The sequence below is a fragment of the Hypanus sabinus genome, chromosome 9 (genome assembly GCF_030144855.1).
Source record: "Hypanus sabinus isolate sHypSab1 chromosome 9, sHypSab1.hap1, whole genome shotgun sequence".
Lineage (NCBI taxonomy): Eukaryota > Metazoa > Chordata > Chondrichthyes > Myliobatiformes > Dasyatidae > Hypanus > Hypanus sabinus.
The window spans coordinates 87,124,262-87,138,599 of NC_082714.1; the positions used below are offsets into that span (position 1 = coordinate 87,124,262).

The window sequence follows — 14,338 nt, forward strand, 5'->3', positions numbered from 1 at the left end:
GTCTGATTAGTTAGCCAGCCTGTCTGAGCCCTGTCACTGACCCTTGACACTTTCCCTAGCAACTACAGGAAGTGCAACATTGGTTCTTAGTGACTTCACCACTATCTAGGGACCTAAACAGCTCTTCTAGGTGAAGAGAAAATTCACATGCATCTCCTCTAATTACATTTACTGCCACAAACAAGAAAATCTGTAGATGCTGGAAGTCCAAGCAACATATGCAAAATGCTGGAGGAACTCAGCAGGTCAGGCAGCATCAATGGAAAAGAGTACGAAGAGTACGTTTCAGGCTGAGACCCTTCAGCAGGACTAAAGAGAAAAAGATGAGTAGAGTTTAAAGGTGGAGGAGGAGAGAGAAACACAAGGTGATGAAACCGGGAGGGGCAGGGAGGGAGGGTTAAAGTAAAGAGTTGGGAAGTTGATTGGTGAAAGAGATACAGGGTCGGAGAAGGAGGAAACTAATGGAGAGTTCAGAAGGCCATGAAAGAAAGAAAAGGAGCACCAAAGTGGGGTGACAGGCAGGCAAGGAGACAAGGTGAGAAATGGAAAAGAGGGATGGGGAATAGTGAAGGAAAGTGGGGAGGTATTACTGGAAGTTTGTGAAATCGATGTTCATACCATCAGGTTGGAAGCTACCCAGACGTTGTTCCTCTAACCTGACTGTGGCCTTGACAGTAGAGGAGGCCATGGGCGATCCTGCTTTTCTGGTGTTCGGTAAAGTGGTTTCCCAATCTGTGTTGTGTCTCACCGATATTAGAGGAGGCCACACCAGGGGCATCTGGACACAGTATATGACCCCAACAGACTCACAGTTTAAGTGTCACATCACATGGAAGGACTGTTTGGGGCCCTGAATGGTAGTGAGGGAGAAGGTGTAGGAACAGGTGTAGCACTTATTCTGGTTGCAAGGGTAAGTGCCAGAAGGGAGATCAGTGGGGAGAGATGAACAGACAAGAGAGTCACGCAGGGAGCAGTCCCTGCGGAAAGCAGAAAAAAATGCTGGGGGGGAGGATGTGCTTGGTGGTGGGATCCTGTTGGAGATGGTGGAAGTAATGTGCTGTACGCAGATGCTGGTGGGGTACTTCAGGTAATCCCCCCAACGCCACCACCATTCCCCATCCCCTTTTCCTTCTCTCACTTTTTCTCCTTTCCTGTCTGTTGCCTCCCTTTGGTGCTCCTCCTCCCTTTTCTTTCTTCCATGGCCTTCTGTCCTCTATTAGATTCCACTTTCTCCAGCCCTGTATCTCTTTCACTAATCAACTTTCCATTTCTTTACTTCACCCCTCCCCCTCCCAGTTTCACCTATCGCCTTGCGTTTGTCCCCAACCCCACCCCTCACCCCACCTTTTAACTCTACTCATCTTTTTATTTTCTCCAGTCCTGCTGAAGATCTCGGCCCAAAACATTGACTATACTCTTTTCCATAGATGCTGCCTGGCCTGCTGAGTTCCTCCAGTATTTTGTGTGTGTAACCTCATTTGGTGCTCTTAGTTTAGCCTCCTCTACATTGGCGAGACCAGTTGCAAATCTAGGTGACTAATTTTGCAGGGCTTCCATTCTCTGGGTATTCCGAGTTCCCTGCTGCACACCATTTCAACTCTTCTTCCTATCTCTTCCTTTTCTCACACAGACCTGTTTAGCCTTGGTCTTCTCCACTGCCAGAACACAGCTCAACATAAACTGGAGGAAAGACACCTTTCCAGTGGAATAAACATTGTATTTTCCAATTCCCTTCCTCTCTTTTTCCCAACCCCTTACAATCTACCTCCAGTGCCATTTTTGTCCCCATTCCCATATGTCCTCCAGCCCCCTCTCTTGAGTTTTCATCTTCCCTTCTTGGTTTCATCCACCTACTACCCACACATTTTGCCCTCTTGAACCCTCTCTCCCTTCCGGTTCCATCTGCCCTTCACTTCTCTTCTAAATGTTGGCAAACATTTGAGTGTGTGTTTTCCAGCTCCTGCATCACCTCCTTAGTGATAGTAATGAGAAGAGAACATGTCCTTAATGATGAATGGCTCCTTTTTGAGGCATTGCCTTTTGAAGATGCTCTCAATGTTGGTAGGATTAGTACCCACGAGGTTCAGAAACTGAAGACTGGATTGTCACTATGGGATACAGGGAGTGAGGAGCTGGTCAGAAAATCAGAGATAAAGGTTAAAAAAAAAATTGCTACTAGTTCTAAGTATGTACCAGATTCCAGAAGAAAGGATGGGGCAATACACTGAGGAATTTGAGTGTGATAATAGACAATGTCACCCGTTTCCCTTTGTCTCCCCCTGGTTTTAGGCTGTACACAAGAAGAAGCCAGTTGGTAAATGCACAGCTGTTATTGACTAAATTGAAATGCTGCAAATCTAATTAGTGGACAAGTGCTTTGTGATTGTGAATACTCAATGCTCACTTCAAAATTGCTTGAAGATATGAAACTCTTTTAAACAAAGAAAATCTACTTCCTCAGGATATACTAAGAAAGTGCACAGTTATAAAATCACAAAGCATGCTGTTCAAATTTTTTATTTGAAACAAAATACGATGGAACCAATTGTTGAGTACTGACTATAAAATGGCAGCTGCAAGAAAAAGATAATTTTAGTCTATAAATTGAAGGTCTACCTGTCCCAGACATTTGTCTAGTATTTTATTGGTTTGCTGCCAACATCACCGTGGGTTGTAAGCTTTTCTTGCAACAACTGCTTGTTCAGCAAATGTTTCTCTTTTCAGCCATTTGGGTTCTGTGAAATAGATTGTGGTTGTATCTACTGCTGCTTGGAAATATTCTCTGAGAAATTTTGAGATAAACCACACACATGAATCTGGAAAGAAAATTAATTAGCTTAGTAGATGTTTGTATGTGCTCTATGCCAGGACGAATTACTGAGAGCAGGAGGCTGGTTTTGGAGGAATGCAGTGAATAGAGGGTTGCGTCGTGGATCTGGAGATCATCGCAGAGACTGGCTGCAGTGTGTTGGAATATATTAACAACTAGGAGGAGGATATGATGTGTCACTAATTATCACAGTTAAAATAGTTAATAGGTCAGTTGGAGTTGCTTTGGTGTAGAAAGTAGCCAGCGTACTTCCCAAATTCATGAGTTGCAAGGCAAATCTGGTGGCAGAGCAGAAATGAAGGAGGGGTTTGAATATGTTATGGTAGAGGCAGCATGACGTATGGAATTGGATGTTAGTGGCTATTGTAATGGACAGGATACAAGGTTAGAAGCAAAGTTTGGAATCATGAGGGCCCATAGGTTGTGAACTGTCTGGGTCATTCTTGTCTGTTGGCTGAAGATGGGGATGGATTGGAGGTTTGACAAAGGTTTGACAAACCTTATTGAATTTTTTGAAGAAGTTTACAAGGAATGTTGACGAGGGTAAGGCAGTGGATGTAGTCTATATGGACTTCAGCAAAGCCTTTGACAAAATTCCACATGGAAGGTTAGACAAGAAGGTTCAGTCGTTGGGTATTAATGCTGAAGTAATAAAATGGATTCAACAGTGGCTAGATGGGAGATGCCAGAGAGTAGTGGTGGATAATTGTTTATCGGGATGGAGGCCGGTGACTAGCGGGGTGCCTCAGGGATCTGTTTTGGGCCCAATGTTGTTTGTAATATACTTAAATGATCTGGATGATGGGGTGGTAAATTGGATTAGTAAGTATGCCGATGATACTAAGGTAGGAGGTGTTGTGGATAATGAGGTGGGTTTTCAAAGCTTGCAGGGAGATTTATGCCGGTTAGAAGAATGGGCTGAACGTTGGCAGATGGAGTTTAATGCTGAGAAGTGTGAGGTTCTACATTTTGGCAGGAATAATCCAAATAGAACATACAGGGTAAATGGTAGGGCATTGAGGAATGCAGAGGAACAGAGAGATCTAGGAATAACAGTGCATAGTTCCCTGAAGGTGGTGTCTCATGTAGATAGGGTGGTGAAGAAGGCTTTTGGAACGCTGGCCTTTATAAATCAAAGCATTGAGTACAGAAGTTGGGATGTAATGTTAAAATTGTACAAGGCATTGGTAAGGCCAAATTTGGAATATTGTGTGCAGTTCTGGTCACCGAATTATAGGAAAGATATCAATAAATTAGAGAGAGTGCAGAGACGATTTACTAGGATGTTACCTGGGTTTCAGCACTTAAGTTACAGAGAAAGGTTGAACAAGTTAGATCTCTATTCATTGGAACGTAGAAGGTTGAGGGGGGATTTGATCGAGGTATTTAACATTTTGAGAGGGATAGATAGAGTTGACGTGAGTAGGCTGTTTCCATTGAGAGTAGGGGAGATTCAAATGAGAGGACATGATTTGAGAGTTAGGGGGCAGAAGTTTAAGGGAAACACGAGGGGGGGTATTTCTTTACTCAGAGAGTGATAGCTGTGTGGAATGAGCTTCCTGTAAAAGTAGTAGAGGCTAGTTCAGTTGTGTCATTTAAGATAAAATTGGATAGGTATATGGACAGGAAAGGAGTGGAGGGTTATGGGCTGAGTGCGGGTAGGTGGGACTAGGTGAGATTAAGAGTTCGGCACGGACTAGGAGGGCCGAGCTGGCCTGTTTCCGTGCTGTGATTGTTATATGTTATATGGAGTGAATGGTAAGAAGGCCAGGGCAGTAGCTGTGATCTTCCCAGTTTTAGGTTGAATCAGCAAATGTCCCATATCCCTCTATTTTGAAAATACTTTTTAATGAGGTATGCAAAATTATGAGGGGTTTACATAAGGAAGTGGCTTTTTCCACTGAAGTTGGGGGGACTACAACTAGAGTTTACAGTCCTAGAGTCATACAGCATGGAAGAAGACCTTTCAACCCAATTCTTCCATGCCAACCAAGATCCCTAACTAAGTTGCACCTGTTTGAGTTTGGCCCATGTTCCCGACCTTTTTAATGCCGTGGACTCCTACTAACCAGCAGGTCTGTAGACCATTGCAATTTGCCTATCTCCACAATAGGTCAATGGCAGATGCAATTTCAGTGGCTCTTCACATGCCTTTAGACCACCTGGACAACACAAGCACCTGTGTCAGGATGCTGTTCATCAGCTATAGCTCAGAACTTAATACCATCATTCCCACAATCCTGATTGAAAGGTTACAAAATCTGGGCCTCTGTACCTCCCTCTGCAATTGGATCCTCAACATCCTAACCAGAAGAACACAATCTGTGGATTGGTGATAGCATATCCTCCTCGCAAACGATCAACACTGGTGCACCTCAGGGGTGTCTGCTTAGCCCAATGCTCTACTCTAAACCCATGACTGTGTGACTAGACATAGCTTAAATGCCATCTATAAATTTGCTGATGATGCAGCCATTGTTGGTAGAATCTCAACTGGTGATGAGAGGGCATTCGGGAGCGAGATATGCTAACTAGTGGAGTGGTGTCACGGGAATAACCTGGCACTCAGTGTCAGTAAGATGAAAGAGCTGATGGTGGACTTCAGGAAGGGTAAGGTGAAGGAACACATAGCAATCCTCATAGTGATCAGAAGTGGTGAGAGTGAGCAGTTTCAAGTTCCTGGGTGGGTGTCAAGATCTCTGAGGACCTAACCTGGCCCCAACATATCGATGCAGTTATAAAGAAGGCAAGACAACTACCATACTTCATTAGGAGTTTGAAGGGATTTGGCATGTCAACGAATATACTCAAAAATTTCTATAATTGGACAGTGGCGAGCATTCTGACAGGCTGCATCACTGCCTGGTATGGGGGGGGGGGGGGGGGATGCTACTTATCAGAGTATGCTACTGCACAGGACCAAAAGAAGTTGCAGAGGGTTGTAAATTTAGTCAGCTCCATCTTGGGTACTAGCCTACAATGTCCCCAGGACATCTTCAAGGAGTGGTGTCTAAGAAAGGCAGTGTCCATTATTAAGGACCTCCAGCGCCCAAGGTATGCCTTTTTCTCACTGTTACTATCAGGCAGGAGGTACAGAAGCCTGAAGGCACACACTCAGCGATTCAGGAACAGCTTCTTCCCCTCTGCCATCTGATTCCTAAATGGATATTGAATCTATTGAACACTACCTCACTTTTTAAATATATATTATTTGTTTTTTGCATGATTTTTAATCTATTCGATATACATGTACTTTAATCAATTTACTTATGTATTATTTTTTTTCTTCTATATTATGTATTGCATTACACAATTTCACAACACATGCCGATGATAATAAACTTGATTCTGATTCTGACCCCAGGTCAGGAACTCCTGCTCTGAATCTTTTCTATCTATGTCCCTGTCCAAGTGTCTTTTAAATGTTTTTGTACCTGTCTCAACCACTTCCTCTGGCAATTAGCTCCATACACACCACCCTCTGAAGAAATTGTCTCTTTTAAATCTTTCCCCTTTCATCTTAAACCTCTGCCATCTAGTTTTTGATGCCTTCCCTTTGGGGAGTTGGGGAAGACTGTGGATTTACTCTATCTATGGCTCTCTATAAGGTTACCCCTCAGTCTCTGGTGTTCCAAGGAGTGAAGTTCTGCCCTATTCAAATAGGTTAAGGCCAATGTTCCCTCTAAATTTCTTTTTATAGCTGCATAGAGCAACATTGCTTTGAGCAGGAAATTTTTACATGGCCTGAGAAACCTGCAATTTTAATAAAATTACTAGTTATGCAAACAGTTTTATAGAAATGAATTTTTATCTTGTTCTAACAGGTTATTTAAAATTTAGAAGTCATAAAATAGAATTTTTCACATCAAGCACAAACTACAGCTCACAGGTAAACAACGTCAGACAGTCAAAACAACTGACAGGCATAATAGCAAAAGTAAACTGTTTTGACTAGATGGTATCAGCATTCAGCAGGCCATTGGTTTATTAACAATAAGCTACCAACTTCCATTCTGTGTTTATTGTTACAATTTGTAACGGAGTTGTAACGTGAAACACTGATAATGTAAATACGTTGAAGTTCTAAATGTTTCAAAGTAAAGAAGTAGTACATTTATTATTTAGAACATTTATTGATTAATTACAGGATATTTCACTATTAACATAGGTTTCAAAATTATATTAGCATAATTTCACCATTATATTAACATAATTTCTTAAAAACACAGCAACTGTTTGTCTCCCCTCTCGTTGAGGAAGGAATGATATCTGTCTCTCCCTTGTTAGTGAGAGAGGGAGAGCCTGAGGAATGTTGAATTGTTGGAGTGAACAGAGTTCCTGATGTACTGTAGACCATCTTTTCTGTTGCTTTCATTGTAGATGGTGGGTATGCTAATGCTTCATGCTAGAGTAAGTAGGGGGAGAGGAAGGAGGAGGGTTGATGCTGCTGCTTGTGCGTAGGTGGTAGGGGGTTTGGGGGTTCTTGTGTTTTTTTCTGTCACTCATTCTTTGGTTTTTCTTCTGTTTTGAGGATGTCTGCAGAGAGTGAGAATTTCAGGTTGTATATTGTGTACATTCTCTGATGTTAAATGGAACCATATTAATATTATATAAAAGATTCCAGCTGCATGTCAATAAAGACTATGTGCACAGGAGCATTTCAGTTGCTGTGTGCCCATGCATCCACACAACTAGAAGGAACAGTGGTTAAGGCTGAATGGTGGATGTGAGATTGATTGCAATATTTAAGAGGAATTTGGATAGGTTCATGGATGGGAGGGATATGGAGGTCAATGGCCCAAGTCGATGGGCATGACTTCAGGATTGACGGGCGTCCATTTAGAACTGAGATGTGGAAAAATTACTTTAGTCAGAGGGTAGTAAATTTGTGGAATTTGTTGCCATGAACGGCTGTGGAGGCCAAGTCTTTGAGTGTATTTAAGGCAGAGATAGGTAGGCTCTTAATTAGCCAGGGCATCAAAGGGAGTGGGGTGAAGGCAGGGGAGTGAGGCTGACTGGAAGAATTGGATCATCCCATGATTGAATGGTGGAGCAGACTTGATGGACTGAATGACCTGCTTCTACTCCTCTATCTTATGGTCTCATGGTCTAATTGTGGGTCGATGAAACTAGGCAAAATAACAGTTCAGCGTGGACTAGATGGTCCAAAGAGCCTCTTTCCTGAGATGTAGTCTTCTGTGATTCTATATTATATACAAAATCCCAAGAAGAAATAAATGAAAACAATTCATTGATTCTCTATTTTTAAAGTTTAGGATTTGTTGATTTCAGCTCAGGCTCTCCACACTCAGGACTTCTAGTTGTTGTCTATGAAATTTCTATCTTGAGCACGGTGTTTCCTTTATCAGTAAGACCTTTTAATATATTATTAAGTGTTGCCTTGAGATCTATCCAAGCTCTTTACTGTCTCGTCCATTCATTCTTGTACCTAATACTTACAAGTGTTGCTCTAGATCACTTTTTGGTGCTAATTTGTCAGACGAGCTCTTGATGTAGCTGCAGAAGTGAAGGAAATTAAAAATTAGTTTGTAGGAATTATTGAGTTTTATAAAGAAGAGTGGAAAGAAAACAAACTATTGGAGAAGTTAGTGGTCAGGCAGCATCTGTAGAAGGAAATGTGCAGTTGAGACTTCTGGACTGGACTCAAAACTTCTGCTGTCCATTTAACTTCACAGATAGGACCACAAGACGTAGGAGTAATATTAAGCCATTCAGCACATCAAGTTATCCCGCTCAATTCCATTCTACTGCCTTTTCCCCTTAACTTTTGATGCCCTGGCTAATCAAGAATCTGTCTGTCATTTTCCACTTAAGATATACTCAACGACTTGGCCTCCACATCAGTCTATGGAAATGTGTTCTACAGATTCACCACTCTTCGGCTAAAGAAATTGCTCCTCATCTCTGTTCTAAGGGATGCTCTTGTATTTTGAAGTTGTGCCCTTGATCCTAGAGTTCCCAGCTATAGGAAATACCTTCTGCATGTCTACTCTATCTAGGCCTTTCAATATTTGATAGGTTTCAGATGCTGCTTGACCCACTAACTTCCTCCAGCAGCTTGTCTTTTGCTCCAGATTTCAGCATCTACAGTCTCTGTTATAGAAAATGCTTCACTGTTGACAATTCGGGATGTATTTAACAGTCAACAAAATGTTTTATTTTAATCTTTGTTATTCAGTTAAGAACTTTGCCTGACATATTCTTTTGTTCCTTCTACAAATATGCAGGGTTCGCTGAAGCTGCACAATAAAAATGAGGAAATGAAGACAATTGAAACGTCTATAGAAGAGAGTCGCTATCCACAGACAGTAGGAGAGCCGAAAAAACCACCGCCACCACCACCTCCACCACCACCCCCTACTCCTCCTCCTCCTCCACCTCCCCCTCCTCCTCCGAGTTTGGAACAGTCTGAATGTAGTAAAGCTACCACGTGTAGCACAGTATGCTCCAGAATCACTGATGCAAAAGAACAAGTAAACGGCGACGTGTCTTTGATTGAAAAGTCTTCGGTGCTTAAAGGCACCTGTCCAGCATCAAAGTTCTCCAGAACCAAGTTCAGGAAGCCAACAATTGGCAATGGAATGGTAATGAGCAAAGACTCAAGCCAGCTGAAAGCTGGTCTTACTGCTGCCAGCTCGGTTAAAGAACACTTGAGCACTCCAAGTTATGTAGATTACAAGAATGTGAATTCGACAGATCAGGAAACTGGAAAGGATGGCACCAGCAGTAAACTCTGTGGGAAGACCGTTCTCACCCAAACGTCTAAGGAGACCTTGCTGGAAAAAGCGTCGGTAAGGCAAGAGTCTCTGGTGGGCGACACAGCCCTGTGCCACGAAAGAAATTCGCCACGTCACGATCAGCTGGTCTCCACAGAGAAGGCAGAGCACACGATCCCAAAGCTAGACAAGCAACCGACGACAAATTGCACTTCAGCAGACCATCGAGCTGCTACTAGCACTGACATCTATGGGAGGAGGTCCACCAGTGGTGCAGGGGTGGAAGGTGTCATTTCTGCACCCTCACCAGCGGGACCGGCGGCTTCGTTAAGCAGGAATCCTACATTTCCACCTCTTCCTCCTCCCCCTCAGCCCCCTCCCGCCCAGGTAGAAATCAGCCAGGGGTTGGTAATTTCAGATACGGACATCAAGCCGTCCGTCGAAAATCAGCCTTTGTTGAGCAACCTACCTCTTCACTTTGGGTTCAAGCTCCATGCTCACAACTTCAGTGCAGAGTCTGCTACCACTGAACGCACAAATGACAGCAGCCTGCAGCCCCCACGCCTCGACAGCATGAAAGCTTTCACTCAGCTCGCTGAAAGGAGCCGTGAGCCGCCGTGCCTTCCCGTGCCCAAGTCTGATTCTGCCAGTTCAGCTGGTACCACGGTGGCTAGCTTTAAAAACCTCCTAAACAGCAAGCCCTCACTCAAGCCCAGCACACTGAAGGTGGCGCATCAGCAACTGCAAAAGACCTACCAAAACTGCTCGGTCCCAAGTACCACCCTCCAACCAAAACTCTTAAACAAAAGGAAGGGAAAGAGCCCCCGTATGAAGGTGGTTGCAAGCAGCAGCGTCAGCGGTTTTGGCGAGTGTTTGACTTCATCGGTAGCATCTTCGGGACTATTGAAAACTGCTACATATAGAACAGAGCAAAAAGCTCACTCTGACCATCCTCACCTGATCAGGAGTCCAAGCTTTTCTTCAGTTTTCAATGAATCTAAAATTATTAAGCCCCGCCTGCCAAAGCTGACCAAGGCTTGCATTTCCCCACCTCCACCCCAGAAACCTGAGGGAGGGAGGCATTTTATGTCCCAGCAGGGTCACCTCGAAGAGAGAGTCTCTAAAAATGGTTCACAAGACTCTCTGTCATTAAGCTGCACTTCAGATGTCCACAAACCTAAACGGGCCCGTGCAAAACTTGACCCCATGCCTCATCTCGAAGAGCCGCCACGTAGGACTTTAAAGATCCCCCCTTCCAAAGTACTTTCAATGATGTCAAAGACCAAGGAATTTATCAGGGAGAAAGAGCCTCCAGTACTTCAGCCAGAGACTGAAATTGTGCCCAGCAAAACTTTTACAGCCTCTCTTCCCGGGAAGCGGAGACGGGGCAGGCCGAAAAAGCAGCTGATGGCTGCAGTTAAAGCCACAGTGCCAGCTCCATTACTCACTGCACCGTCAGTTGTCACAGAGAGTGCAGGTGAGCCTGAGGAGGAGACCACGCACCCTGGAAGTCTTGAATCAAGTGAGCTGAAGAATAAGTCGGTGGAGTATGTGCAGAAAATGACTGCTGGTGATAACTTTGAAATGGGCAGTGAAACCGACTCAAAATCGTCCAAGAAGGGGAAGAGGCAATTGATGAAGACACTTCTGGATAAGAAATTTATCAAGAAGATCAATAAAATGAAGACGCTGAAAAGGAAAAAGCTTTTGAACCAAATCCTTTTGAGCGCTGGTGGGTCAAGTAATAAAGGGAAAGTGCAATCAAAGCTAAACAGTACTGTCTCATCTTTCACTGCCACCTTTGGCTCCAAGGTGGGCCAGCAAATTAATGTTAGTAAAAAAGGAACTATTTACATTGGAAAGAAAAGGGGCCGGAAGCCCAAAATGTCCTTAGATGGTCCATACATAAGTAGCATGCTGTCTATTGATAATAAGCCATCACCACCAGCATTCTCTACAACACTAGGGCAAGTGCTGCCAAACTTCACGCAGTCATCGAACTCGAATGTACCAGATATTCTCCCTTCACCAACTTACTCCCAGTCGTCAGGAGTGAGTGGAAGTCAGAGTCCTGCCAGCAGCGATGCAGGGTTTATCGAGCCCACCCCAGTGCCAAACTTGCACCTGCACGGCAGCAAGGGCAACGCGGTGCAGGCACTCGTGACACGAAAAGCCTCCAAAGGCCGCCGAAAGCTGTCGCCTCCGACCCTGCTGCCAAACTCGCCGTCCCACCTTTGTGAGCTGACATCACTGAAGGAAGCCACGCCTTCACCCATTAGCGAGTCGCACAGTGAAGAGACCATCCCAAGTGACAGTGGCATCGGGACGGACAACAACAGCACGTCGGACCGGGCAGAGAAGTTCTGCGGGCCAAGGAAGCGGCGGTACTCCTTTGACCACGTTTCCGTCATGCCTCCCGAAAGTGCTGCTGTCCTGTCTGGGCTGAAGGAGAAACATAAGCACAAGTGCAAACGCAGAGCCCACGATTATCTTAGCTATGACAAACTTAAGCGGCAGAAGAGGAAACGGAAAAAGAAGTACTTACAGCTGCGGAACAAACAGGACCCTAATTTTTTGGCTGAATTGGAGGAACTGATAACTAGATTAAGTGAATTAAGAATAACTCACAGAAGTCATCACTACATCCCCAGAGACATTCTTCCTTCAATCTTTCGGATCAATTTTGGCAGCTTCTACACACACCCACCTTTTCCTTTTGACCCTATGCACTATGTCCGAAAACCTGAGCTGAAGAAAAAGCGGGGAAGGCCCCCAAAAATGCGAGATGCCATGGCTGAAGTCCCCTTCGTCCACAGCTTGGGGTATCCCCTAGCAAATGGTGGTTTCTTCCCCTCCTACAGTATGCCTTACTCTCCAACACCAGTCTCAGCAGGCCCACTGGGATTGGGTTATTATGCACGGTACCCTCCCACATTGTATCCACCTCCCCCTCCCCCTCCTCCCCCCTCCCTGAGTAGTACAATGCCCCCTCCTTCGTACATGCATACTGGCCACCTGCTCCTGAACCCCAACAAGTACCACAAAAAGAAACACAGACTCCTCAGACCAGAGGCCTTTCTAGCTGGCAGTCGGACCTCGCTGCTGTCCATGGGCACTTACGCCAGCATCCCGGCAGAAATGGCTTACAGCTGGATGCACGAACACAAACACAAACATCGGCACAAGCACCGGGAGCATCGCTCCTCAGAGCAGAATCCGTCATCTGTGGACGGTTTAACAGTTAATCCCTCGCTGCTCCGGCGGTACACATATGGAAAGGAAGCAATGTCAGAACGGCACAAGCATAAAGACAAACACAGGTGCCATACACCGTTTACCCACTTGTCCTCTTCTAAAGGGTTACTCGGTAGAGGGGACCAGTGGACTCGAAGGGACTCCACGGAGCACAGTTCCATATCAGTGGGATTGCAAACTCCTCTTCAAATAGACTGCACGGATGGGTCAGCAGGCTCTTGTTCAGGACGATACATGTCCAGTTCAGAATCGAACATCAGTGAAGAACATACCAATCTGTTTACAAGTGCAATAGGAAGCTACAAGCCTAGCAAGCCCTTGAATGGCATGGGGCGAAAGAAGCCATCGGATAGTCCAGAACTTGTTGCCACACAGGATATTTTGCCGAGCAGGTTAATAAGGAGGGACAGGCCTCCTTCTGGGGAAAGAAACAACCTGACACCAGCAGGTAGGAATGACTATGTCAAGAAATTCTTAAGTAGCCTCCCAAATAATAGTGCCTTGATTTAGGTGTGCTTGAACTTGCTAATTTTGGGATGGTGCACCAATTACTTAGGATCCACTGATCCATCCTCACCAGTCACCTTTGTCACCCTCGCAAGTTTGAAAGACGTAACATGGCATTAATTCTATGCATTCCCTAATGTCTACACTCTTCCAAATGTGACTAAATCATGTCCCTAGGATCTTCTCCAATAATTTCCCAACCACTGATGTGGTGGGGCTCACTACCTCAAATACATACCTTGTCTGTGAAAAAGCTAAACAAAGTAATGTTCCTCAGGGACCAAGGTTTAAAACACATTACATGTATCACAACACGTAAATGAATATTAACACAATAATAATAACAGATTTAAATGTGTTATGGATGTAAAAGTTGTTTTGAGTTTGTGTAAGTTATTGGTGAGGCCACACTTAAAGCACTCTGTATAGTTTTTTTTCACCCTGTTATGGGAAAAGCATGGTTAAACTGGAAAGAGTGCAAAGAAGATTTGTGAAAATGTTGCCAGGTCTAGAGGGTCTGAGTTATTAGAAGAAGTTAGGCTGGATCTTTATTCCTTTGAATGTAGGAGAATGAGGGGCAATCTTAAAGTGTGTTAAAATGTATGAGAGGCATTAATAAGGTGGATGGTAGCAGTCTTTTCTCCAGGGCAGTTGAGACCAAAACAAAGGGGATATTGATTTAAAAGGGACTTGAGGGGCAAAATTTTGTTGCAAGGGGTGGTGAGTATATGGAGTGAGATGCCAGAGGAAATGGTTGAAGTGGGTACAGTAGTATCATTTCAGAAGTACTTGGATAGGTATGGGGGGGGGGGGGGGATTCTTAAAAGGGATGAGGGCCAAAAGCAGGAAATTGGGACAAGCTGTGGAGACACCATGATTGGCATAGAAAACATAGAAAATAAGGTGCAGGAGTAGGCCATTTGGCACTTCGAGCCTGCACCGCCATTCGGTATGATCATGCTGATCATCCAACTCAGAACCCTGTACCTTCCTTCTCTCCATACCCCTG

The 14,338-nt window shown here is 44.5% G+C and overlaps 1 protein-coding gene across 2 annotated transcripts in view; it reads left to right on the top strand.

The window, feature by feature from the left end:
* The window catches only part of ash1l (ash1 (absent, small, or homeotic)-like (Drosophila)), a 374,764-nt gene that overhangs the window by 158,701 nt on the left and 201,725 nt on the right, over positions 1-14,338 (top strand). For both annotated transcript variants that reach the window (XM_059980070.1, XM_059980071.1), the window contains exon 3: positions 9,079-13,270. In XM_059980070.1, coding sequence (XP_059836053.1) covers positions 9,079-13,270 — 4,192 coding nt within the window. The remainder of the gene's footprint in view (positions 1-9,078; positions 13,271-14,338) is intronic.